The 27,993-nt window shown below is 42.1% G+C and overlaps 1 protein-coding gene across 1 annotated transcript; it reads left to right on the top strand.

Annotated features, from left to right (window-relative positions):
* The first annotated feature begins 611 nt into the window (after nucleotides 1-611).
* LOC136624600 (B- and T-lymphocyte attenuator-like) lies at nucleotides 612-23,539 on the top strand. Its single transcript, XM_066598560.1, has 6 exons — nucleotides 612-918; nucleotides 13,553-13,882; nucleotides 16,710-16,757; nucleotides 17,308-17,439; nucleotides 18,770-18,813; nucleotides 22,311-23,539. The coding sequence occupies exons 1-6, from the start codon at nucleotides 831-833 to the stop codon at nucleotides 22,611-22,613; spliced, it is 945 nt and encodes a 314-aa protein (XP_066454657.1). The 5' UTR covers nucleotides 612-830; the 3' UTR covers nucleotides 22,614-23,539.
* Nucleotides 23,540-27,993: the final 4,454 nt, after the last annotated feature.

Below are 27,993 nucleotides of genomic sequence, written 5' to 3'. Positions count from 1 at the left end.
CGTATATACAACAGGCCCATAATTCGGTCACGTATGTTCCATACTTTATGGTGCAACCTTTTTTTATGCTCCGTATATTCGCCAGTGTGAACGAATGCATTGGAAACCAATGCCTCAGATGGTCGTGTATATCGGCCCTAAAAACGCACCATATACGCGCCTATGGGAATGAAGCCTTAAACTGATCCATGAAAAGCTTGCTTATGTGATTTTATGCTGCATTCTGGGATCACGTGTCTAATTTCCATACAGGGAAGCTCCAATCATGAAAAGATCGGTGTTCATAATAAGGTGGCCATTCAGTGTCATAAATTAAAAAAAACCATAAATTAAAAATAACTAATATATACAAACTAAAATAAAAAATATGCATATAAAAACAAAAAAAATCCATATATAAAATAAAAATATACACATAGCAAAATATAGATAGAAAATGTAATAAAACTAAGATATGAATTCTGTCATCAGTTCTGTATGACATTTCAGGTAATTTCAGCAATAGCTTGCTAATGAGGCAAGATTTGCATTGGAACAAGAACAGGAAGCTGAGTGTGAGATGTAGAGCATGATAAGTCAATGTGTTCCTTACAATGTGACTTGCGGGGGACATGAGCGGCGAATGTTCTTCTCTATAGCAGCCACCTATATACGAGAATAGCAGCTCCTTGAAAAGCGAGAACTGCAGATTCTTCACATCACACTGTGCTCAGAACCTATGAAGAAGAGTCTCTTCCTCCCAGGATCCCACCTCATTCTTACCGCATATTTGGAGAAATGCTGAACTATCACAACACTGCTGGGAGCTACTACATAGGAACCTATTAACCATGGGAGCTTTGGTGCCAGCTTCTTGGAGGAGCCATGCGCTGTTGTATATGGCAGCCACGTTATCTCTCGGGATGAGCTTGACAGATGGTGAGTACATATAGATTCTATCAAACCATCAGGTCCCATCATCATGGCCGCCACATATATAGTATGTTTGTCAGATATAGCAGAACTCAGTCTCACTTGTAGATGTAGATGTAGAGCTTGTCGTACAGCACAATGTGCTGATTGTAAATATGTATCAATAGTTTTCCATGGGCCAACAGGTAAACCGACTGAAAGTTAACAAGATGCCTAAAAGAAACAGTTTAATGGTAATTTCAGCTCTGATACATCTGTATGGATTGACGCAATGCAACTTCAAAGAGCTAAATAACAAACCCATCCCTACCACATCTGCTGCATAATGTAGATGATACTTTGTATGTAAGGGCAGACTAGTGAATATCTCCATCTGAATAGCTTTGGACAGCTTCAGAGGGCAACACTTTAAAGGGGCATTCCGATTAATAAACTTTATGGTATACCCACCACCGAGACCCCTGGCGATCCTGTTATCCCAGTTGTTCTGCATTAGAGATCTGGAATATGTGTTCTGTATGTATATTATAGTGTACTGGTTCTATGGAAATGGCCAAGCACTACCAGCTTTCCTCATTGTGCAGCCATCTGGCATCACAGAGCCCTGTCCTCACGAAAAATCCCAGAGGTGGAATCACCACTTCTCACTTATTCTATGCATATGATTGCAGAAATTTGAAGGAATCAACCCATTGTCCATGAAGAAGCTTCACCTGATTCAAATCATCAGTGAATTTGTATTTTATATGTATCAATAGTGTAGCCTGTGCCAACCAAAATAGGCATCATGAGTGAGAATACATACCACGACAGTAATGTACACACTTGCCATAGGCAACATAGAGTAGAGAACCCGTATCAGGTTCAGCCTACCGCCGTTACTTGGTGACAAATCGATTTAGAGTCTTAAGGACCAAGTAATTTTCATTGTCACGGTGCAAGAGCCCTAACTCGTTGACAGCAATAGGAGGGCTTGTTTTTTTTTTTTTTTTGGGGGGGGGGGGAGGCCAAGTTGTATATTTTAATGGGACTACTCTGGGGTACATATAACGTGTTGTACAACGTTTATTACATTTTTTACATTTTTTGAGGGGCAGATGGAAAAAACAGCCAGAAATTTCGCCATTGTTTTTGGCTTATGTTTTTGCAGTGATCACTATTCGGTAAAGATAACATGATAACTTTCTTTTCTGAATCAGCATTATTATTGTAGGACCAACTTTATAGGGATTTCTTTTACTTTTCACTACTTTAGAACAATATAAATTTATTTTTAAAGAAAAACAATTGACCCAACATTGCTGCCTTATAAGACCAATAGCATTTTTATTTTTGAAGCAACTGAGCTATGTGAGGTCTTCTTTTTTGCGGGAAGAGCTATAGTTTTATTGGTACCCGGTTTGGCTACTTGTGACTTTTGGATTGCTTTTTATTACATTTTTTAGGAGGCAAACAAAAGTAAAATTGTAAGTCTGGCATTACTTTTAAAACTATTTTTACAGCGTTCACGGTAGAAAATAAATATCAAAATATTTCTACTGTCTGGGTCATTACGTAGAAGGTAATACCTATTCGTTGTTGCTTTGAAAAACTTTTTTGAATATTTTATCCATTTAAAACAGGTTTTTGTGGAGAAGAATATGTATTTTTAAGTGCATTTTTTTGCTTTAATTTAAACGTTATTGAACTTTTTTAAAGCTATTTTTAGCCCCTGAAAGCGACTTGAAAATTTGATTGTTGGATTGCTAGGATAGTACACTGCATTACTTATGTAGTGCATTCTACAAAGCCTATGATAGCAGCCTGTTAGACTCTGTGGGTGGCGGGGCCTAATAGGCTTAATTACATGGCAGACATGGAGGCTTTTTGTCAGATTTACGGCTGCCATGGGAACGCATTGGTACCTTGCGATCGCACTGCAGGATGCTGAAGGGTGACAGAATAAGCCCCCCACCTGTCATCTATTTACATGTTGCAGATGCTATTGATTGCGGCATGTAAGAGAGGATCTGAGGTTTCTCTATTTCTGGCTGTTAAAGCAGGAGCGCGGTGTTGCGTTCATGTAAGATGTGTGAACAGCAACCTACACGATTGTTATATATTTATAGCTAGAGGGATGAATATATACTCCAGACCAGACACAGAGCTCACCAAACAGACTGAACAAGAAACAAAGTAAGAGGAAAGGGGAAGTCTGAACCTACACCAAAGAAGTTGGGGAACCCTGCCTAAAAGCAGAGTGATCGTCCAAACAAGGACGGCCCCACACAGGAACCTAAGGTAAACCTGACTAGCCTAACAAGGGAATAGGGAAAGAGGCAGAAGACTCAGATCCTGCAGGGACCACCAGACAGGATCAGAGCAGATGTAGGGTAACTTCAGACGAGTGTAAATGCAAAAGCGCACGCGACAGCGTGAATTTTTGTGCAGTGATGGTCACTCTATCACGTGCGTCTGTAAATGTAACTGTTCTTTCTGCACTGCCGGAGACTGTTGGATCGCTACTTCACAGGTGGATCGCTACTTCACAAGAGTGATAGGAGGCATTTTTGCTAGAAAAACACCACACATTGATGCAAAAACGCACGTTGGTGAGCACAATATCATCCTGCTCTCTCTTGTGCATGTTTATGCACAAAATAGCCGTATGAAGGTCTATGGGAGATGTGCAAACACACACGTCTGCTCACGTGGGAATGTGCTTAACGCTGCGCATATCCACGATCATCAGCACCGAGTTATGCTGATTAGCCATTTAAATCATGCCAGGGTGATTCCCCCTCCTCAGCTAAGTCACCGCCTTAGGCCGGGCTCCCACGGTCATAAGCGTAAAATGCTGTGGGGGTCCTGCAGCATTTTACAGCTGTGGAGCTGGCTGTAACCCTGCGTACCGCAGCGTATGGCAGCAAAATTGTACTATGCACAACAGCATACTGTTTATATGTAATTCTATATACGTGCCCATAGGGAACAATAGATTGTATCTCACGTATATACATGACAAAAAAGAACATGCCATATTACGCAGTTCCAACATGCTAATGTTATCAGAACTACGTAAGACAATGTAATTGATTGCCTACGAGTTACCGTGTATCACACAGGCGTACAGAGCCCGAGTAATGCAGGGTAAACATACGGTCGTGTGAGCCTGTCCTTAAAGAGATGTATGCTCAGATTTAAAGTCCACTAGTGAGGTAATTAAGTAGGTGCATTAGTGGTCACCAAGGAGTTACCAAGCTTCCCCGCCTCTACACTGCTCATTGTGATGCTAGAAGCCACCGACCACGATCTTTTTTAATGTGAGTCACACTGAATGTGATTATTTTTGGAGTTTACTCTGACCACAGCCAGAAGACATCAGCCACAGCCAGTCAAGACAGGGCTATTAACCCCTTATTGACAAAGCCTGTTTGCGCCTAATGCCCAAGCCAAATTTTGGAAATCTGACATGTCACTTTAACATAGAATAACTCTGTAAAGGCTTTGCATATCCAAGTGATTCTGAAATTGTTTTTTCATCACATATTATACTTCATTTAGGTGGTAAAAATAGACTGATAGAATTTGTGTATATTTATTAAAAGTGCCACAATTGGGAAAATTTTGAAAAAGTTGTAATTTTTTTCACATTTTCACCTGCAATATCTCAAATATGTGCACATTTACTGTACAAATTTTTTAATAAGATAAATATATTCCCATCTGTTTACTTTATTCTGGACACAGATTTGAAAAACTTTAGTTTTTTAAAACCATTTAAGAGATGTACAAATTTAACATTACTTATCAACATTTTGAAGAACATTTTGTTTTCCTGCACCAAGCCAAGATTGCAAAGGCTCATAGGTGTCGGAATGATATATACCCCCACAAATGACCCTATTTTAAAAACTACAACTCTTAATGTATTCACTAAGGGGTGTCATGAGTATTTTCACCCCACAGTTTCTTTTCAGGAGTTAATGCAATTTAGAGGAGAAAAAATAAAATATAATATTTTTGCAAATATGTCATTTTAAAGCCAGGTTTATTTTCTATAGTGCACATGAAAATGAGCTTTTGCAACCCCCTGTTTGTTCCGTGTTCATAATCATACCCATTGTGGCCCTAATCTTCTGTCTGTATGCACAGCTGGTGGCTTTGAGACCAGACATTTTCACCTGAAGGTGATTTAGGCCCCATTGCTCAATGGTAGAGCCCTTGAGTGGCCAAAATGATGGAGAACCCCCACAAATGATCCCATTTTGAAAACTAGACCCCTTAACAAATTCATCTAGGGGTGTACTGCGTATTTGTACCCCACAGTTTTTGAATGAATCTAAGCAAAGCAGAAGTAATAATTACAATTTTCATTTTTTTGGCAATTGTGTCATTTTAAAAACAGTTTTATTTGTACAGCACAAATATGAATAAAGACTTTTACCCCAAAATGGATCCCCCTGTTTGTCCTGTGTTCAGAAACATACCCATTGTAGCCCCAATCTGCTTACTGGACACATGGCTAGGCCTATAATGGAGGGAACACCTGTTGGATTGCAGGGCACAACTGAATAAATTCCAGGCCCCATTGCTCACTTGTGCAGAAAAAAATTGACTCCTTAAAAATAATCCCCCCTCCCCCGCTTTTTGGAGTTCCGTAAATCTTAGAAAAAAAGTAACAATGTAAATTGTGTGGTATGTCTGAAAACTGGCGTAATTATGGAGGTCTGGTTGGGTTGGGCAAACGGAGCAATAAAACCAGGTATCCCTTCTCCTCCCATGCTTGCTGCAAACCCAACCCTTTTTTGTGGGGGCTTGTTGACCTTAGCGGCAGGGATGGGGTGTAAAAAGGCGGCGGGGGGGGGGGTGTGTAAAAAGTGGCGCTCTGTGAGGCTTTGAAAGCTTGCTGAGGTGCTGCGGTCTCACACAGAAGGCGCTCAACAAGCTGCTCCTGGAACTGCAAGAAGGCGAGCGTTCCCGTGGCTTCTTGTAAATTATGTATTACAGGTAGCAATCTGTATAACGCAGGGCTCACACGGCCATAAATGGAATGTGCTTGCAGAGACCCGCAGCGGATCCCAGCTGTGAGCCCGGCCATGGCCCTGCGTACGGCCGCGTAATGTACTGCGCATAACTGTGTACTCACAGAGGCGGTCATGTGCACTACACCTTTTTTTGTTTGTATTTTCCGCACCGATGCTCAGTGATGACACAGGTACCCGGAGCCCTACACAATGTAGTCGCGTATGGGCTGCGGGTGTATCCGCGACTATGGAGCACAATGGCCTCTATATTGCGGATATCCACGGTAAAATAAAACTTGCTGCATTGTTTTCTGCGAGTGGATTACATAATTCCAACCCACTAATGTGAGTGGAATTGTGTAATCCCTAGATTCTGCTCTTACATCCACCATTTTGCTGACGGACGCATGCGCCGAAGCTGGGAAAAGGTCCACAGATAAATTCCGTTGGGGGACATTGGCGGAGGCCTTAGATAAGTAATTTCACCTGCCTTTATGTATCGGACCCGTGACGGGAAGTGAAACTTTAACTTTTTTCATTTTTATATGATCGTCATTATCCAATGGATAACAGCGATCATGTGACCAGGGACCGCATACTGCGTCTCCCCATAAAATCTTCAGGCTTTTGGCTACATTTGGTAGCCAGGAGCAGGGAGATTTTAAATTACCCCGACAATCCACTGCTTTTGTGCATGCGTCTGTCATTTTGGCGACTGGTGCGTGCGCAGAAGCCGGGGTAAGGTATGCAATTTCATCTCCCTTCAGGGAATTTGAAACTTAAACTTTTAAAAATACTTTTTAAACATTTTTTTTAACTTTAGATGATCGCCGTTATCCATTGGATAACGGCAATCATGTGACTGGGAACAGCATACAGCGGTTCCTGGTGACATCTCCCTGCTCTTGGCTACTCATGCTAGCCAGGAACAGGGAGATTTCAAATCTGACGGGCTTGCCGGCCTTCTGTATATGCAACATTTTCCGTCTTTGCATGCGCAGAAGATGACGTCTGGTCCTGGAAGGACCAGAGCATCGTGGGTCATTGCGGAGGACAGAGGTGAGTAGTTTCAGCTCTCCTCGCGGATCCGATCCATGAGGGGATCTGAAAATTCTACTTGATTGAACTTTTTTTTACACTTTTATGCGATCGCTGTTATCCATTGCATAACGGTGATCGCGTGGCCACAGACTGCTCACCGTGGCTCTCATTGTGTGCTCCAGACTCCCTCCTACCTCCAGAGCTGTGACAGTCCCCGGAGCCGTGGTTCTATTCCACAGTGAGGCAGTCTTTTAACGGCCATGTGGAATAAGGCCCAGCCTGGGAGGCCATCAGAAGGCGTATTGGCGGTCGGTAAGGAGTTAATAGACAATAGTGTCTGATACCAAAACACAGTGGATTGGTTCAGTCATTTTTGGTGTTCATATCAAGTCAAAAACTGTGAATTATTTTTAGGACAATAAGCTTTATAGTGGAGGCGCGTTATGCTTTGATGGATTTTACGGCTGGTATTTGGCAAAAACAACCTCAATCAGGGGATTCTTAAGAGTGAGAATTTTTTCCCTCCATGGAGAATTTATTCCGCTGTGTGAGGTTTGAGGGGTTTCTTTTATGCATGGTGCTCAGCAGCAATTAATATGTCTACAGAATATTGTCCAACTGCGCCCATTTTTCTTTGACCCAGCGTGATGATGTTGTTCACAGGTGTAGCATAAGCTCCTTCCACTTCACTGGAACCTAAAAATCAAGTGGTATATGATTTGTTGGACGTGCAGGAGGCACAGTTTTGCCCCAGTGCCATGCGGGACGGGAAGTAAGGCCCTCGTACAGCTGAGATAATAGTGTTCTGAACTACTTGAATTTGACAGCTCGATGGCATCAGCAATGCAGTGAAGCCTACTTCACTCTTTGCCCTGCGACAATATTAACTGGGACACCCTGTATATAAATGTAGCTGTGTTGCCATATCTGGTGCAGCCTCTATATTTTTACTATGGTTGAGTTAGAGGCTAAATCCGATTGATGATCTACATCCACTCTTGCATCCAGAAAAATCGGAAAGTTCTGGATCACAAAGCAAAATATTGAATGTACACCCCCTCCACAATTGTCAGCCAAGCTATGAAATGAAAAACACAACCTCTATGAAAGTACAACTTCTAGCATGATCTGACAAAATGGTATCACACACCATGAAGCATCGTAATGGTAATTTTACATGGGTCCATTATCAGGCATGAGCATTTCTCCGAACACTTGTTAGCCCAATGATCATGCCATGTAAAAGAGCCAATGGTCAGCCAACAAATGAACAAATGCTCATTCATAGGCTGATTGGCTCGTTTATGCAGGCGTAATAATGCTCGTTGATCGGTGGTACATCTCCTTGTGTGAACAAGGAGACGTACAGCCGATCTATGGGGATGAATGATCATATTAGCAATACTTTATCTGCATAAGTTGATTCTAGCCCCTTGTAAAAGAGTATGAAACGAGCACCGATTGACATGTGTGTCATTCGTTGCTCGATACATTGGGCTGAGAATTTTGACTGAGCAAAAGAACCATAATTAAAATATGAAGGGTGGAGGTATGAGAGGAATCAACGTCATACCAGGCCCAAAATCAATATAGAGCTCAGACTAGACCCCTTATTTAACTTATACACAAAGACTAAACCCCAACACCAATTCAGACCCTGTAGCAGATTCCAAAATTATTTCAGACCATAGATCAAAAAAAGTTCAGACCACAGACAGGCCAGATTTAAAAAGAAAAAATCAGACCCCCAAAATAAATTCAGACCCCCCAGACCAGAACCTTCCAAAAAAATAAATTCAAACCCAAAACAAAAGCCCTCTATTTACTTACCACTCTTCACTCCCAGGTTCTCTTCACACATTTGAGCCACCATACACAAGGTCCTGATACCATCCACTATCAGGATGTTGCGTGTGATAGGCTCTTGTTTGTACTGCTATACACAATGTCCTGACTGTGATCAGTACTAGGACTATGTGTGCCAGGCCCTCTTGAGTTCATGGGTGCCATACTGCTGGTTATGTCCGTTACAAGGAGTTACAAGACTCCACCCAGCTCTTTGGGGCTCATGACTCTATTATGCATTGGTGGCACCAGGAACTTGGTATTAGGGTCGAAACCAAAGTAACCCCTTAGTGATGGCCCCATAGTGTTTTTACATCCTGCAGTTGCAGGAGGCATATGGAGGAAGATTGTGCTGCTATCTCCCTCCATATATCGCAGGTGTGAGTTGTTTCTTACAGATGACACCTGGGGGCAACAGCCCTGATAAGCTGCGCAGCTGATCAGGGCTGTAAACCCTTTAAATGCCCGAGCGATGAGATCACAGGGAGATGTGTGGGTGTCATGGCAGCCTATCAAGCCATCCCCATGGGGTGGTTTGATAGGCTACCTGTCAGATAGCAGTATGATGTAATGCTATAGCACTACTGCAGGAGCGATCAAAGCATCACTAGTTGTGTTCCCCCCGGAGGGCTAAAAGAAAATGTAAAAAGAAAAAGAAAAAAGTTTTACTAATTAAAAAAAAAGTAATAAAAGTTAAAAAAAACCTTTTACCATATTCGCAATAAAAAAATCTAAAAAGTAAAGCAAAAATACATATTTGTTATCGCTGCGCCCGTAAAAGTCGTAAAAGTAATGCATTATTTACCCCGCAAAAAAATAAAGAACAACAGAAATGCACTTTTAGGGTCACCCTGTCTCCAAGAAAAAATGCAATAAAAAGTGACCAAAAAGTTATACGTATTCAGTCATGGCACCAATGGAAACCACTGGATGTTCTGCACAAAATGAGCCCTCACACAACTACGTCGACAGGAAAATAAAAAAGTTATTGTGCGCAGAAGATGGCAGCAGAAAATAATTTTAAAAAAATTAAATATCTTTAAAAAAAATACAAGTAGTACAGCAAAAAAATAATAATATAAGTTTGGTATTGCAGTAATCGTACTGACCCATAGAATAAGGTTATCATGTCATTTTTGTTGCAGTATGTGCGCCGTAGAAACAAGATGCACTGAAAGGTGGCGGAATGTCGTTTTTTTTCCATTTCTCTCCACTTAGAATTGTTTAAAAATCTTTCAGTGCATTATATGGTACATTAAATAGCACCATTGAACAATACAACTCATCCCGCAAAAAACAAGCCGTCATGCAGCGACGTCGATGGATAAATAAAGGAGTTACGATTTTTTAAAAGGGGGAGGAAAAAACGAAAATAGAAAAAAACAAAAAAGCTCCATCACTAAGGGGGTAAGAACCAAGTCAGAAGGCCACAACATTAATGCAGCTTTTAATAATCTGTGTGGGTATTGAGTAGTATTTGAAAGTGCGTCATGGCCTACAAAAGTTTGGGCACCTATTTAGTTCTTGCCATTCTTATGTACAGTTTACAGGTAGGTTGGTGATTAGGTTTACATGAGGAGTGGTTAACGTGAGACAGCTTTGTAAAGTGGAAAGGAGTTGCGAGCCGCCCTGTAGATCAGCGACCTCCGCCCATCAGACTCATTGCTTTGCAGTCAGCAACGTTTCGAGCCCCGATTCATATCCTGCAGTCCGAGTAAAACTGAAATTTTCAGGGATGTTTTTAGTTTAAAAAATCATAGCAAGCAGGATTTAGTCATTGCTTCACTGAGACCGAGCTATGATAGTAATACATATAAAGGTGATTTACAGCCCTGACAATAGTGAGAACGGCAGGAGGATGCTGTGGTTGGAAAAGTTTCCACCTAAAGCAAAAGCAAGTAACAAATATGGGTCAAGTACGCTTTACACAAAGGCAGTAAAGATCAAAGCCAGAAAGTTACTGTGCACAAAATACTGTACAACAGTCAATGGACAGTGAAAGTGATGGAGTAACTGTAATTGTGAAGAACACTGACATTCATGGGGAATGTACATACTTATGTAGCAAAGCTAAATTTGTAATTTCCATTCACACTGCTTGCACATTATGCATATAGTTAGTATACCTGTAACCTTATGTAAAACCACAGATTGTGATGTCACCATTATATGTGTCAAATGTTAAACTCAGTTCTGCTAATCTAAGAAAAAATCCTGAAATATTGCAGTTTTCACACTGGTCTCCAGGTCATAATATATTTCTTGCTTTCTGTAGCTAACTGTTCAGCTTTGTTGTGTAAACTGGGACAGCATAAGCAAATTCATCTCATTCTCTGTTGGGAGTGTGTAGTTTATTGACAGTTATATTATACTGGTAGACGTCTAGATAAAACAGGATCGTAGCATTATATAGTATATGCATACATTTATGTACTCCCCTGTTGCTTTCTGGTGTCTGGAGGAGGGATTGTACTCTATTACTTCCTGGAGAGTAAAAAGAAAAATGTTTGGTATGGTGTTAGCCAGTAGAGCAAAATGTGATTGTTCCAAGCAAGAGAAACCAAGTAACCTTATAGATATGATATCTTTTAATGATGGTATAGCAAGCTTTCAAACCTACTTAGGGTTCTTCATCACGCATAATGGAATAGATCTGAAGAGGTGTGTATATATATATATATATATATATATATGTGTGTGTGTATTGTGTGGGATTAGCGTTTAGGATCGGTAGCAACCTGGGCATAAGCAGTCAGAGACAGTGACACATAGGATAAAGTCTTTAGTCCAGGCTTTGCCTGGGTTTATTTCCAAGCAAACAAAAGCAAAATACAGGCCTTAACATCAGGCAAACATAACATAAATCCTGCTCGTCTGAGCACTTACTATACATGGAGCGTCCCTGTCTACACACTGGTAACACAAATGGCTCCTACACACAGCCAGCCAGGACTCTCAGACCTGCAGAGGTCTCAGCTCTCCCCTAGGCCCTGTAGGCCCAGGCTTTATATGGCCTGGTACCAGCCTCACCTGGTACGTGGGAGTGACCATCCCACCCTTCACTTTGGTCACTCCAGAAAAGCCGGCCCGGATTATGCGGCTTGGAGCCACCTACTCACTACAACGTGTCAGTAACTTAATGTTACTGACACCATACTGCCGGCTTCCTCCACCGAGCCCAGGCTGCTCGGTGGCACGTACCTGGCCAAGTGCTCCCCAAAGCCTCATAGGAGAGCATCCTAGGCGAAATATATATGCCCTCCAGCACTTTGCCGGTCACCTTCTCACAGTATATATAGATATATATATATAGATCTCTCTCTCTCTCTCTCTATCTATCTATCTATCTATCTATATGAAAAGACACAGACATGAAGTGATTAATGTACACTTAAAACGATACCAGAACAGGATGAGCGGAGGAGTAAATACCTAATTAGTCCACTGATAAGGGTTGTGAAAGTTTTATGGTCCCTAAATTGATGTTAGGGGGTCACCAGCCCTGTGTGTTATCTGTGCTATAGATTTCTCATAATCGTCAGTCACGCATGGTAGACTGGGAAGTAAACATTAAGCCCATGAGACTATGCCCAAGCACTTGGCAGGTAAGGAGGCACTCTCATGAATTCTTCCAGTCTGTTTGCTGTCTTCAGTGAATAAAAATAAAATGGGGCCTCTTCCTCCCCAAATTTGATATGGGAAAGTACTCAGATGGTTTCTATGCTACTCCTTAAAAGTAAGGAATAGGTGATGCCTGAGGCAAAGTTCCCACCTTGCCTCATGGATGGTGCACCCCATGTACACAGACCCTACTCTATATGGACAGCATAGCTTACATCTGTACACTATAAGGAACAGCACTTAAATATGTCAATCTCATTTTTTTAACACTAATATTCTTGTTTCTTACACTTCTTAAAGGGGTATTCTGGGTATTGACTGTTACAAATTTACTATTGATGACCTGTCCTCAGGATAGGTAATCAATAGTTGATTGGTGGGGCTCTGCCACTCGGGAACCCCGCTGATCAGCTGATTCCCCAGTCTGCTATCAGTGCAGCAAGGTCAGATATCTGCATCAGTGGTTACGGACAAAATTCTAATAGAAGGATTCACTCCTATTGAAATCAATGGAAGTGATACCTTCCATTACCCTTCCAACTCCTCACTGCAGTCAGAACCAGAAGTGTAATAAAAGGCATTGCTTCCATTGATTTCAATGTGAGTGAAGTCTTCTATTACATTTCCAGCTCTGAACGATGATGCGGATGTCTGTCCCTGCTGCACTGAGAGTGGGCTTGAGGATCAGCTGATTGGTTGGGATCCTGAGTGGCAGACCTCAGCCGATCAACTATTGATGAGCTATCCTGGGAACAGGTCATCAATAGTAAATGCCTGGAATGCCTCTTTAAAGGGTTGTCCCGTGATTAAATATTACATTTCTTGGGTAGCTCTCACTGAACAGAACAACTGTTTTCATTTGGAATAATTTTCAAAAAAATGCTCCTATGTCTAGATGTTGCTGTTTAGATACGTCTATTGGCACTCCTTGCTGCTCTTCTGATTCCTCTCTGAGCATCCATCTAGTGTGTCCAGTCCTGGGGTCACACATGCCCAGTAGTGCCACCCAGTTCCACTCGTAAGAGTGAGTCCTGCTACTGTGCAGCCAGCCAGTAAGGAGCAGAGCACTAGAAGAGGCTTCGATTTACCAACTGGGTAACCAATGCTCTTTTTGGTCTTTCTCCTAGAAGACAATTCATCGTGTGCACCTGAAATAAACATGACAGGACAACATAAGTTTGGCAAGTCACCTGGGCAGCCTCTCACCCTGAAGTGTCCGGTGCGGCTGTGTCACCAGGGATCACCCAATGTTACTTGGTGTAAAATAAATGAACCATCGTGTGATCCTGTGAGAATTGGAGAAGAGATCTACTCTAGTATGGAAAATCAGAAAACATATGCTGTTTATGTTCTGAAGTTTAAGTCGGTACAAATAAATGACACTGGATATTATAAATGTAAAGCCAACTATGGGAAGCATTCGCTAATGGGCAAAACAGTACAAGTTGTTATATCTGGTGAGTGTCATAAGTTCTCATTGGGGTCCTTGGGTCAATTTCTTTTTCTCTAGGCCACTTCAAAAAGGATAATAAAGGGTTAGTGCAACCAGCTGATAGAAACATGTATATGTCTCTAACATTTTTTTTAAGTAATAGATTTCTCCATATTTTTATGTGATTTTGCTTCCTTTAAAGGCCTTAGTCAGACGGGTGATTTTTCGCGCGATTTGCGCATGCGCATGCGTCCGGCGATTTTATAATACCATTGCTTTGCAATGGTATCGGACACATGAGCGCTTTTTATGCGCTCGTCCGATAAATTATAGAACAAAAAAATCGCAGATCGCACCTATCTGCGATCTGCGATTCCTGTTCTCTTCTCTATGTGCGCTCAATGGGGCCGGCGCTGAGCCAATCAGGGGGCAGGTCTGACTCACACCCCCTTCACACCCACTGCAGGACTGCCCCGCGGAGCTCCGGCTGCCGGGAGAAGGTGAGTATACAATTTTTTTTTTATTTTAACACATTTTAGGATGGATTGCAGGGAAGGGCTTATATATTTAAGCCCTTACCGACAATTCATCCCGGGCTCGCCCGCGGCGCATTGCTTTCAATGGAGACGGCTGTATTGCCGTCTCCATTGAATGCAATGCGCTGGACAGCTCCGGCCCGTTTCTAATGAAACGCGGCTAGGAGCAGATTTTCGGGCGATTTGCGGGCGACTTGCGCGCACCGGTCACGCGATTTGCGGATGCGCATCCGTCATGCGATCCGCAAATCGCGCGAAAAATCGCCCGTCTGACTAAGGCCTAAAGCTGTTTATTTTTTACCTGATTTTACACGTCTTGGGGTATTGCTGAATGTGTTCCGACTGTGCAGCCACCCTTTCCCCAACTGCCATCCCAAATTCTCCTTTTAAATAATAAACTCTGACACTGAGTGACGATGGAGAAGAACAGCCACAGCAGCCTCTTTATTAATTACTTACACACACACACACACACACAAAAAAAAATATATATATATAGAGGTGTAACTTGAAGCTGCTGGGCCCCAGGGCAAAATATGGAAATGGGCCCCAAACTATTAAGCTTCATTGATAGTATTGGCTTGCAATATGGGGAAGCGAGGCTTTATGGGCCCCCTAGGGCTCCTGGGCCCAGGTGCGACCGCACCCTCTGCACCCCCTACATATTCGCCCATATATATATATATATATATATATATATAATCATAAATAACATAATGATAAACTTAATTAGAACCAAGCTTCAGGGAGGTCTGGCAGAGCCCTTATCAGCAGAGCCAAATAGTGATTCCCCCAGCTGCAATGTGCCGACTCACTGCTATCAGGGCTCAGGCGTGTCTAGCTGCTTGGTCTCCCTGCACTGCTTTAAAGCTCTTTCAGCCGACGGAGATTTAAAATCCCCGCCGGCTGAAAGGGTTGCGTCTGATTGGCTAAGTGCTCAGCCAATCACAGGCAGCGCTCAGCCATTCATTGAATGCGGAGTGCCATCATCCCTGAACACTGTAACAGTGCTGTCACGGTGTTCAGTGATGAGTGGACTCCCCGCAGGGAATATTGATGCGCAGCACGGACCTATGTGCACGCAAGTCCTATTTTTTTGCAGGTACGTGCGTTTGCACGCCTGTAGAAGACAGACATGTGAACACATCATAGGAAACCAATAGTTCTAATAGACGCGTGGTTATGTGCGCCCTATTGTACGCACATAAACACGCTCATCTGAATGAGCCCTAAGGGTGGGTGGGCTGTTGCTGGTCTGGATAGAAGGGAACTCCTCCTCACCATCCTATGTGTTTAACAGGTTGGGTAAGCCAACGTCACTAAAGCGTTTACTATCTCCCCCCACCCAACTCCTTCACAATAACTTTAACCCCCATTTCATCTCTTTTAACCCTATCCACTATAAATTATTTGGCCTACTTTACCACCTTAACCCAGCCATGCCGGGCCTGCTCTATCCTTTGGCCCTGCTACATGTCCTCACTTACTCTTTATTGTTATGAAGCTTACTGCACATTATTTGGGGAGGTTCAACCCTACCAGTGATAGCATGAGGGTTTGCAGCATGTTTTTATTGTACTTTTGTGTATTATATAACTGTGCCCAAAATATATAACCCAAATGTTCAATTCCAATACTTTTGTTGCGTGCCTTTCACTTACATCATGTGCAAAATTGATGTAACTAAGCATCTGAACATAGACTTAATTGTTAGGCTTTGGTCAGAAAGAAAATGCACAGTAGGAAAGGCCGAGCCTGAGGAAGAGGTCCTTAGCTTGAACGGAAATATTATTGTACAATTATCAGATTTCATTTTTTCATACTATACCTATAACAAAGTTTAGTTACTAGAATTTTTACTTTTCCTGTTTGTTATAGATAAAATATAGATAAAAAATTTTAAAAATGAATGATGGAATGAATTATTTTCCTAATTAATTGATTGAAATTAATTGCAAATGGAATATACAGCATATCTTTAAATAAGGTGAGAATATCTTTTATGTCAAACTATTTCTTAAAAAATCACTTTGTATTAGATAGATGCATTGCATTTCCTATAGAGCTAAAGCCACATTTAAAGACATTTTAATACTCTTAATATACTTTCGCACATGTGTTTTTGTGGCAGTATTTTGTGCAGATTTTTGACTTAAAACCACAAAAACCTGAGTGTGAAATCACCTTACCTTCCTATTACAAAAAGAAAAAAGTACCAAATTGTACATAAAAAAGTACAAGTGTGTGAATGAGGATGTGAAATACATTTTCCCCGTTGTGCTGCTACAGATCGATTGTATTTTGTTTCATTTTCAGATGAATTTGTGGCTGAAAATCTTACCGCTATAAACATAACAGAGACAGGTAAATCCATACTTCTGTGGAAAACTGTTGGTGATTTTTGTGCATTTTTCCCCAAATTACCTCAAGGGAATATCATTTCTTAAGTATGAAATTAAAGGAAGTTTGAGTGAAAATGTATCATTGAATTCCCCTTTTACTGACTGGACCCTTTAGCTTTAAGAGGTTGTTTAATAAATTGTGATTAGACAGTCCTAAACTATCTCATGCTGCCAGACAGAGATTAAGCTTGGCTGGCACTTGTTGACCACTTGAGTTGCTGGGTCTTAAGTTTGTCCAAATGGGCTTAGCAGTAGGCAGTCTTTCGGGTGTTGGAGGTCTGTGGGGCTCATTACGTATTAGGACATTGCTCACATTGACAGTTATAGACTTCCGAGGCAAATATCTGCAGTAATAGTAAGTCACAATGAGGAAAATGCAAGTTTGTCCCATAGCAGGGTCTGGACCCTAACTCCATATCGGGAAGTCCAATAATAAAAATCCTTTTTGGAACCTGATAACAATGTTCTGATTAATATTATGTTTTTGATACTCTTTCTCTGTTTTTTTTTAGCCAATACCACAGATATTACCAATACCTTTCACACTTTTACATTGTTAGTATACATCATGGCAACCGCCGGAGGAGTCTGTGTACTTATTATCACTGTCTCCTTGTTAATTTACTGTCAAAAACATTTCAAAGGTAAGTTGTTTTTTGTAGTTTGTATTTTAACCTCTTAAGGACACTGCCCTTTTTCCCCTCATTTTCGTTTTTTCACCCCCCCCTTTCCTTTTAAGAAATCATAACTCTTTTATTTATCCATTGACATAGATGTCTGAGGACTTGTTGTTTTTTGGGGAACAAGTTGTATTTTTCAATGGTACTATTTGATGCATCCTCTAATGTGCGGAAAAACTTTTTAAAAATTCTAAGTGGAATGAAATGGAAAAAAAATGAAAATTCTGCAATCTTTGGGAGGGTCTTGTTTCTACGACGTATACAGTGCAACAACGATGGTATTATACCTTTATTTGATGGGTCAGTACAATTACTACAATACCAAATTTATACAGTTTGTGTTGTTGTACTACTGTTATTTTTTTCTAAAGATATTAAATTTTTTAAAATTATTTTTTGCCGCCATCTTCTGACGGCCATAACTTTTTAATTTTTTCGTCCACATAGTTGTGCAAAAGCTCGTTTTTTTGCGGGACATCCTGTAGATTCATTTATTAAAAGTATGGCAAAAGATTTTTTTTTAATTTTTAATCCTCGGGCCTTTCAGAAGACCTCCAGCTACCATGGCAACAATACAACAACCCACGATCTCATCGGGGGGGCTGTGCGGGACCTCCGAACATCTATCGGGGTATTTAACTGCCGCTGTCAGAATTGACAGCTGCATTTAAAGGGTTAACAGCTTTGATGAGCAGCATTGATTATTGGAGCTGTTGTGGCGGGTTTAAGCTGCAAGAAACAGCCAGCACCCGCATTGTATGGAGCGGGATCGACCCTTCATACAAACACCAAACCTGCAAGACGTAAATATACATCTTGTAGCGTTAAGGGATAAAGTGTCCGTGTGTCATTCTCTATACCCCACTTATCTGAGTGTTTATGTTCTGTACCCATAGTGTGTGTCTATATCCCATTATCCCAAGTTTGTAGTGTGCCAGTACCCCAAATGTCACTCTGTCATTAGCCTATCTCCTCAAGTATCAGTGTGTCTTTGTCTTGACACCCTGCCCCCCCCCCCCCCCTCGGCTGGTGTGTCAATTTTCTGCACCCCAGTTTTTATTACTGAAATATCTTTTACTGCAATTTTTATGGAAAAAAAAAGCATTAAAATAACATAAAAACTGCATGAAAAACAAAAGAAACACAAAAAACAACTCTGTTCATATGTATGCCTACAATCTTATAAAGCAATTGGACACAAGGACTATTAAGATATCTTATGTATATAAGTCATTCCAAAAGTATTGAAAAAGATATATCTTACAAAAATGTATTCTTTTTAATTTCTCTATAGAAAAGAACAAGTCATCAACTCAAGACCCAGCGCCAACTGAAGAGGTGAGTGATCGCCGTATAACTGCTGCTTCCTACAGTCAATAAAAAATTCCTGCATGTACCTGTTAAAATGCTATTTTTCTGTCATAATAAAAAAAAAGAAGCATTTCCGATTTATTTCCACTTTCAATGTGACCCGTAATCTGTACAGTTCCACTGAAAAACAAACAAAAATATTTTAGGATGGAAAAATGTAAAAAAGAATAAACTAAAATAATGTAGTTGCATAAATATGTACATCCTGAAACTAATACTTTTCTGACGTACCCTTTGACTTTATGACAGCATTCACTCTTTTGGGGTCAGTGTCTATCAGCATGCCACATCCTCACTTGGCAAATTTTGCCCACTCTTTCTTGCAAAAACAATCAAAATCTGTTAGATTGCGAAGGCATCTCGTGTTTAGCGCCCTCTTCAGGTCACCCACAGATTTTCAGTGGGATTCTGGCTTCGGCTCTGGCTGGGCCATTCCAAAACTTTGATCTTCTTCTGGCAAATTAATTGTTTTGCTGATTTGCAGGTCTGCTTTGGGTCGTTGTGCTGAAAGGTGAAATTCTTGGTCATTTTCAGCTGTTTAGCCGAGGCCTGAAGGTTTTGTGCCAAAATGGACAGCTATTCGGAACTGTTCATAATTCCCTCCTCCTTGACTAAAGCCCCAGTTCCAGCAGCAGAAAAGCATAATGCTTCCTCCACCATCCTCACTGCGGGTCTGGTGGTCTTCTGGTGATGTGCAATGTTGGCTTTGTACCAAACATACCTTTTGGAATTCTGGCCAAGAAGTTCCCCCTAAGGCTTCTTTCCCACGAGCGTATATCTGCCGGCCGATATACGCTATGTTGGGAGAGATAAAATTGGTGAACGGGCACACAAATCAAACATTTGTGCTCCCGTTCAGACGGCATTGGTCCCGGCGCATATGCGCCAAGACTACCATGCCGTCACCCCTTTTCCCTCCCTCCCCATTGCAGGCTCACCTCTCTTCTCCTCCTCGCTGGCTCTCTGCAATGGGAGGGGGTGGTAAGGGTGCGGAGCTAAGCGCCGACCCATCCCGTCTCTTCCCATTGATGGATATGGACAAGGGGCAGGGATAGGGCGGGAGCTTAGCTCCACCCACGTCCTGCCCCTTGTCCACAGCCAGCAATGGGGAGGCGAGAGGGGACAGTGCTTAGCTCCGCCCCATTATCACCCCTTCCTATTGCAGATAGCCAGCGGGGAGGAGAAGACAGGTGAGCCTGCACGGGGGGAGGAGAGCAGAGGGAGGGTGTTTAGCAGCCACGCTGCTAAACTCTCTTCCACCTGCGGCCACTGCCATGGGCTCCCACAGGAGCCCATGCAGTGGCTGACGTATTCCTGCCCAAAAGATAGTTCCAGGACTATGTTTTGGGCCTGAGGTAAAAAAGCCCAGCGCCATATTGGGCTGGCTAGGCACTTTTACGTTTCAGGAATACAGTGTTGTGATCTGATGTATTGGAATCCAATGCATCAGATCACAGCGTATATCAATATATGCTCGTGGGAAAGAAGCCTAAGTCTCATCCACCCATAACTCGTTCTCCCACAGACATTTGAGAGACTTCATGTAAGTTTTGGCAAAACATCGCCGGGCTTGGATGTTTTTGTTTGTTAGGAAAGTCTTCCGTCTTGCCCCCCTCCCCCACAGCCCAGACATATGAAGACTACAGGAGATGGTTGTCACATGCACTATACAACCAGTACTTGCCAGAAACTCCTGCAGCTCCTTTAATGTTGTTGTTGGCCTCTTGACAGCCTCTCGGGATGTTCAGTTCTTGGTAATGTCACTGTTGTGCAAATTTAATCTTACTGACTGTCTTCACTGTGTTCCCTGGTATAAGTCATGCCTTGGAGATGTTTTGGTCCCCGTCTTCTGACTGATACCTTCCAACAATCAGATCCCTGTGATGTGTAGAAAGATCTTTACGGCTTTTGTTGAAAAACGCAACTGAGAAAACGTCAGAAAAATCCTCCTAGAAGAGCTGAACTTTATATGGGGGAAATCAGAATCCCTGTAAATAATGGCAGCGGAGTACTGACTACTATTTATCATGAGTTTAAATGTGATTGGCTATTTCTGAACATAACCACATCAACCACGTTCACACTTATCAACCACATTATTTTAGTTTTATTATTTTTATTTTTCCTCCCTAAATGATTTCAGTTTGTTTTTCTCAATGAAATTGAACAGATAATGGTACAGTTAGGGAGGTTTTAGACAAGCGTGTGCGTTCATAGGTGCGCACAAAACCAAGCGTCTATTAGAACCATTGGTTCCTATGGTGTGTTCACAAAAACACGTAACTGCAACACATAGGACATGCGTGCACCATAGGTCCGTGGTGCGTGTAAATATTCCCTGCGGGGAGTTCCTTTGTCCCTCAACCCTGTGAAAGCGTTGTCCCAGTGTTCAGTGACAAGGGGACTCCCTGCAGGGCTGCAGAAGCTTTCAATGGGACCGGCGCTTCTGCAGCCCCATTGAAAGCAATGGGCTGCTGGCAAGCCCTGCAGGGATTTTCGGGGAAGGGCTTTAAATATTAGCCCTTCCCTGAAAATCATCCCTAGAATGTGTTAAAAATGAAAAAAATATATACTCACCTTTCCGCAGCTGGCAGAGCTAAATGGCAGAGATCTGCCTGTGATTGGCTGAGCGCTGGGACCAATCACAGGCAGCACTCAGCTGTCATTCAATGAATCAGCGAATCAGATTCAGCCCTTTTAGCAGGTGGGAATTTTAAATCCCCACCTGCTGAAACAGAGTCAGGCCAGTGCAGGGAAAAGACGAGGCTAGGCCGGAGCCCATTATTGTTAATGATGTCCATTCGGCTCCATTCAGTTTCATCACAAAATGGATCAGTTCAGCCAAACATAGATGTGAACATAGCCTTAATGACATAAGCAACAACATTTTTGATTTCAAAAGAATGCTCTAGGCAACAGTTAAACATTGTTTTATGGGAAGAGCAGGGCCTGAGGGTATGGAACATGACTTTCAAAGAACACCAAAGTCGTGCACCACCCCCTCGTGCGCTGTACTAATCAGAACACAGTGATGCCTATCTTCCTTGGGAGGCATTTGCTTATATTTTAAAGGGAACCTGCCACCTTCTTACGGCACCAAAAACAAAGTTATGGTGCTGTTATGGCAAGTGACAAGGAGCTGGGTGGTGATTTTTTTCTGCTCACCCACTTCCTGGTTCCCATGATGTTCCCCTCTGAAGTTCGCACAGTGCACAAAAATGTGACTATTTTTAGTCTTGTATGGGGAAGAGCATGCATGGGACTCAAAGAGTCAGATTTTCATGCGCCACGCAGACTTTGGAGGGGGACATCATGAGAACCAGGAAGCAAGTGAGTATAAAAATACATTACCCAGCTCCTTGTCACTCCCCGTAATATCACCATAACTTAATTTATAGTGATTGGTTTCCTTTACTTTTAACCAAGTTAATCCTAAAACTTTTCAAATATTCTTAATTTTTCAGCTTCAGTTTGTAGCCATGCCAGAAAGTACAAAGAACAGTCCACAGTACATGCAACGAGGCACTCCAACTCTAATGGACACAGACCTGACTGCAGTAACTGTTGAAGTTACATATGACAATGCCCAAATGGTTTACAAGTCCCCTGCCCAGAATGTTCCCCATGACAGAGAAGAAGACTCCATTGTCTATGCTGATCTTAACCACAATGCCAAAAAGTCAAGCTTTCATCTTGTGGCTGACTGTGATGTTGAATATGCCACAGTGCATCGGAACGAGCCCAGAAAAAATGATTGTAACAAATAAGATGATAAACTCTGACTGGAGATGTTCTAGAGCTCGTCAACCTTTATATCTAAAGGATGAGACCACATATCTGGTTTGGAGATGAGCAATGGTCATTTTTATAACCTGAGTTTTAGTTGTTCTACCATTAATGATCATCCATAGTTCTAATCTATCAGTACCGATAGAAGTGAGAACAATGCTGTTAGATATCAACTGAGATGTGAATTTTTCATGCTGGTTAAGGTCTCCATTGGCCTACACTACTGTAAGACCAGGTAAATGGTAAAATGCAGGTTATACTTGGTTATGACAAATTTTTGATCTTGCAATTTAGAGAATTGCCATTTATCCATAAACGTTAGTTATCCAATGATGGTAAATAAAACAATGAGTGTATATAATTTTACAAAACTTCTAGAAGCCTTCAGGGTTACACTTATCAAGGCAAAGTTGTTCAAGCCATGTTTCAATCTGATGTGGAGGCTTTTGGCTTTGAAATAATAAATAAGGCGTAGGTTTATTAATGGGAGATAAATGAGCTACTTAAGAGGTTTTCTTAGGAAATGGAAGGTTCTGTAAGCTATTTCAAAATAATTGGAGAACCTCTTTAGAGCTGTTTGGAACTCCATGTAACACTGAATTTCTTAAGTGGCACTCATTTCGTGGTACCATTAATTTCAGTAGTGCTGTATTGCACGTCTGACACAATGCCCTTGAAGTCAGTGGCACTTCTGAAGATGCTCTCAAGAAGTCTCCAACAAATGAAAAAGTTGGTTCCATCATTCTGGAAATTGACTGCTTTGCTTTTGGAACTGGTTGAAGTTCCAGCTCATGGACCCTCTAAGTGTACCTTCACACACATCAATTCTGCTGCAGGTATTCCACAGCAGGAAACCCACAGAAAATACGCCACAAATCCGCAGAGGCCAATTCTTCCTTTGGATTCCGCAACGGATTTGTTTACGGATATGCCATGAGTTTTAAACCTCAATGGTTGAAAACTACAGCAGGAATCCACAGCATAAATAGGCATGCTATGGATTTAGAATCCTCAGCGGTTTTCAAAAACACCTTGGTTTTAGTGGGAAATTTTTCTCCATATGAAGGATATTTCTGAAATCTCCACATGGCTTGTACTGTAAATGCTGTGGAATTCTGTAGCATATATGGCATGTGTGAGGGCAACTTTAATATTAGGTTGGGTCTCTAGATCATGAATTCCAACCCACGTTATCTTGTGCTTTTACTGAATTACAGACAATGAATGTAAGATTTTGTAACACAAAAAGTATTAATATTCTGTTGATTGTTCACACCCAACAGTGCAAGCATGCTTCCTATACTTGATCAAATCAGTACATAAAAATTGTGTGATCTATTTAACACTCAACCTGAAAGGATGAGGTCAATGTCTACACTGTCTATAGTAGCCAAGTCCATACAGTACATTAGAATCATGTACATGACTGGCTCAAGGTTCATGGATGCTCCTGGGAGAAAAAATTTTTTAGTTATGGAGCCTTGTCAGAGAGACCAAAGTTTACACATGGTATCACCAAAATGCTCATACTTCTAAGGTGGGACGTTGGAGATTTCCGATTCACGTTTGCTAAAAATGAGTTTTAGAAGCCTGTGAAGGCTCTTACTTTCTGTAGACAGATGATAACCGAGTCTAGTGGTTTGGCACACGTGATTCTGATGACTGTGGCTCATAACTTTGTCACACCTTACTGAAGGCTCAAGTACTATAACTTAGTGATGATGTATCATTAAATTGCGGTTCTCTCCACTGTCCTGAGTATAAATAATTTAGTGGAATACCCAGGAAATCTCCCTCCTTTTGCCCTTCCCTAATTCGGTTATGATCTTGCATTGCTGGACAAAGCTTGTACTGTTTTTGTGAAAATTTTTGCTACCATGCAAAATGCTGCTCATTATCACTCATATAGTGTCCTTAATAGATAAGGGACCAGACTTAGACAGGGACTTCACTGATTGCCTATTCTGTATCCTGAAACGTGACTTAACAAATGTTAGTGTTACAGCTGTGAATATATAGAGCTATAATTATTATTTACTTGAATTGAAGTCAATGAGATAAAAGATTATTGTAATTTAAAGTGAATATTGAGAAAATGATTGTAAATTATATGTCGGTGATTAAAATACATTAAAACTTTTTTGTGAATTTTTGTATAACCATGATGACTAAGTGTTTTCCTGATATTATTAATCTTTCTTTGAGGCGGGGGTAGACTTAAAGGGGTTTTACCAGATTATCACGTTATCTCGTAATCACAGGTTTTTGATCAATCAGGGTTTCATGATTGAGGCGCCTGCCGATCTGGAGAATGGGACTCCCATGTCCTGTTATCCTGTCACTGTGGGGATCGATTATTCCTCCTCAGTAACATCACTATGAATGGAGCACTGGCTGCGCATGCAAGGTCAGCGCTTTATTCATTTCAATGGGAGTGATGGAAATACCCAAGTGGGTGTGCCGCCTAGGTACTTGGCAGTCCCAGTGAAAGTGAATGGAGCACTGGTACGCTTTCACAACGAGCGCTCTATTCAGTCTCCTCATCACTGCCGGGGGTACAGTAACCCAGCAGTCGGGAGCACAGGGGACGCCCATTCTTGAGATTGACGGGGGATCTCAGTGGTGAGACCTCCACTGATCAGCAAGTTATCCCCTACCCTATGATATTCTGGAACCAGTTTTACTCAATATTTGGAAGAATAGTTTAACAGCTATTTTGAGCAAGGATGTAACTACTGTATAATGGGTGCAGAGGATGTGGTTGCCCTTGGGCCCTCAAGCCTTAGGGAGTCAATAAGGTGTCACTACTCCATGTAAGGAGACCACTACTATGAATGAAGCAATTATAGCTATGGATCCCATTGCAGATTTTGCATCAGGGCCCAGCAATCTCAAGTTACTCCTCTGATTTTGAGGTTGAATGTTCTTTGGGGTTACATAGAGATTTCTTTGGAGACATGGTGCAACAACTTTTAAAGGAAATGCTTACAGGACGCAATTTAATATGTATTTTGTGCCAGTTTACAGGTGAGGCAAAACCTGTAAAATTTAGGCACACACTTTTTCTGCACAAAAATGTGTGACTTTTTTCAATTTTATGTTGCTTTTGTCACTAATTGAAAAATGTGTGGGCCTTAGGAGCGAGGAACGGGCCTCCCGTGACCCAGCAAACTGATTAGAATCTACCACGGAAATTAGTATAAATCATAGCACAAATCTACATTAGATTATAGCTAGTGTAGATTTCATTTTCTGGATGACTAAGGATATGACAAAATTTATTAGCAGGTGTTCATCTCTAAAAAATTTGGTGCATTTTCACTTCTGTGCAGTTAAAACATAGGCCACCTGCAGACAGCAGGTTCGGATCCCACTGCGAGAATTCTCGCAGCGGTACCTGACCCGCGCCCCTGCAGGGATCAGTGCGGCTCTCACCTCCTCCCCCGGCTCTCTGATGTGCCAGCTGCTGTCCAGCGGAGCCAGTGGCGCGGGAATGACATTTCTGTGCGGGCCTCTACGTGACCCGCACAGAAACAGAACATGCCGCGATTTCACGCGGACAAATCGTGACTGTCTGCCTAGGATTGCGTTTTCTAATGCAATCCTATGGCCGCTTCCACGGGCAGAAATTCTGCGGGAAATCCCTCCATGGAATTTCCGCCCGTGTGCAGGGGGCCTAAATCCTGCAATCCTTGACAAGGATGACTGCACTGCTGACGTGAGCAGCACTGGCCAGTCAGACCAGCATGTAGTGTCTTAGACTACCAATGCATACTAATGTACAGTGTGCATCAGGCAGTCAGAGAAGCAGTGCGGCCATCTTTGTTGGTCCAGGGTCGAAGGCTCACTTTAAGACTGGTGAATGAAAAGTCATAAATAAATACCTCCCATAATACAAAAATGAAAACATTTCATCATATAGGCTCATCAAATAACATGAACAAGTTCCACCAATGCCAAGAGGTGCCAAACTGTCCATCAAAGATATTATATATTGAAGGGGCTTTCCGGGAATTAATCATTCTAGAGCTATAACAGGATAGGACATCAATGTTTGACTGATGAGCCGTCCAATCTCTTAGATCATGCATGATCGGCAGGATAAAGGGGCATGAGCATGGCACTGCAGTGGACCATTAATAGTTGAAAGTTAGAAAACCCATTTAAAGCCACTTTTTGACTTTTCTCCTGATATGAAGTCTCTAAGAACCCTCAGCTGCGCAAAGAGTGCATGTAATGGGGCAATAAGAGCAAATATTGTCACCCAGCATCTACAGCCAGCTTTAGGGGAGGTATACAGGTATGGTTTAAATATCAGAAGTATATCCGGGGGTTATTATTTATGTAGTCCCCTACTATGTAAGTGTAGCTTCACTGAGAATGAATCAACAGTGTAAACATCATGGTTCATAATGAATGAGAACTAAAGAAAGTTCCATGTGGGTGTCTCATATTGTTGAGGTGTCAAAGACATATCAGCTTAATCTTTCAAAACTTTCACTTGCTGCCCACTGCAGAAATTCTAAAAATCCTCTGATGTTTAAGGGCAAGAGAAGGGCAAGTATTCAGGTGGCATCTTCATATTTACACCCTTGTAAAATATGTATATACTGTACATAGATTTGCACTCATTCAGTCAAAAGCTATTCCTTGTGACTCTCCAATATAGATGCATGTTTGACTCCGCCAAGCATATCGTATATATTTTATTAGAAGGAATAGCTGGGGAAGAGGAAAATAAGCTGCTGCAGGACTCCTCTGGCAGGGACTTCTCTCTCATGGTAACAAGGGAGTGAGCATATTGGATTTCAACATGTCCGATCCTGCTTTTCCTTGACATCGTTCATCAGGGAGAATTGGGACTCTTCCATACACATTAGAGAGTCTGGCCAAAATAAGTGGGTTCTATCAACTTGCATCCTCAGGACACCTTTAGGCTGGGTTCACACAGGGAGGATTCGCCGCGGCAAATCCGCCTGCGGCCGCTAATCCCGGGGTTAGCCAGCCATGTGGACGAGATTTCTCAGAAATCTCGTCCACGCGGGACAGCAAATCCGCCGCGGCAAAGCTGGCAGGAGCCGGCACTGCGGCGCAGATTAGCCGGCCGCAGCATGCTCATTCTTTTTCTTCCTCCGCTTCCTCCTCTGTGGGAGCGGTGGCCGCAGCGGAAGAGCGAGCGGCCAGGCTGCTTCAAAACCTGTAGCTAATTGCCGCGGGTTTTAAAGCAGCGGATTCCCGACGGAAATCTCGCTGTTTTTCGCTGCGGCCAAACCGCGAGATTTCCGCTGGGATTCCGCCCCGTGTGAACCCAGGCTTAGAGGAAAGGACTCCTAGTGTTGGGTTGTGCTAATAAATCCC

Source organism: Eleutherodactylus coqui, chromosome 4 (assembly GCF_035609145.1).
Source record: "Eleutherodactylus coqui strain aEleCoq1 chromosome 4, aEleCoq1.hap1, whole genome shotgun sequence".
NCBI lineage: Eukaryota > Metazoa > Chordata > Amphibia > Anura > Eleutherodactylidae > Eleutherodactylus > Eleutherodactylus coqui.
The sequence above is the reverse complement of the archived record's forward strand: the minus strand, read 5'-3'. Positions and strand labels throughout refer to the sequence as shown.

What these genes read in the sequence shown, in the direction of transcription:
- LOC136624600 (XM_066598560.1), top strand. Translation starts at nt 831, where the DNA reads ATGGGAGCTTTGGTGCCAGCTTCTTGGAGGAGCCATGCGCTGTTGTAT. An exon ending in CTGTCAAAAACATTTCAAAG is followed by an intron (nt 17,440 to 18,769) that starts GTAAGTTGTTTT and finishes ATTTCTCTATAG; the next exon opens with AAAAGAACAAGTCATCAACT. An exon ending in ACCCAGCGCCAACTGAAGAG is followed by an intron (nt 18,814 to 22,310) that starts GTGAGTGATCGC and finishes TTAATTTTTCAG; the next exon opens with CTTCAGTTTGTAGCCATGCC.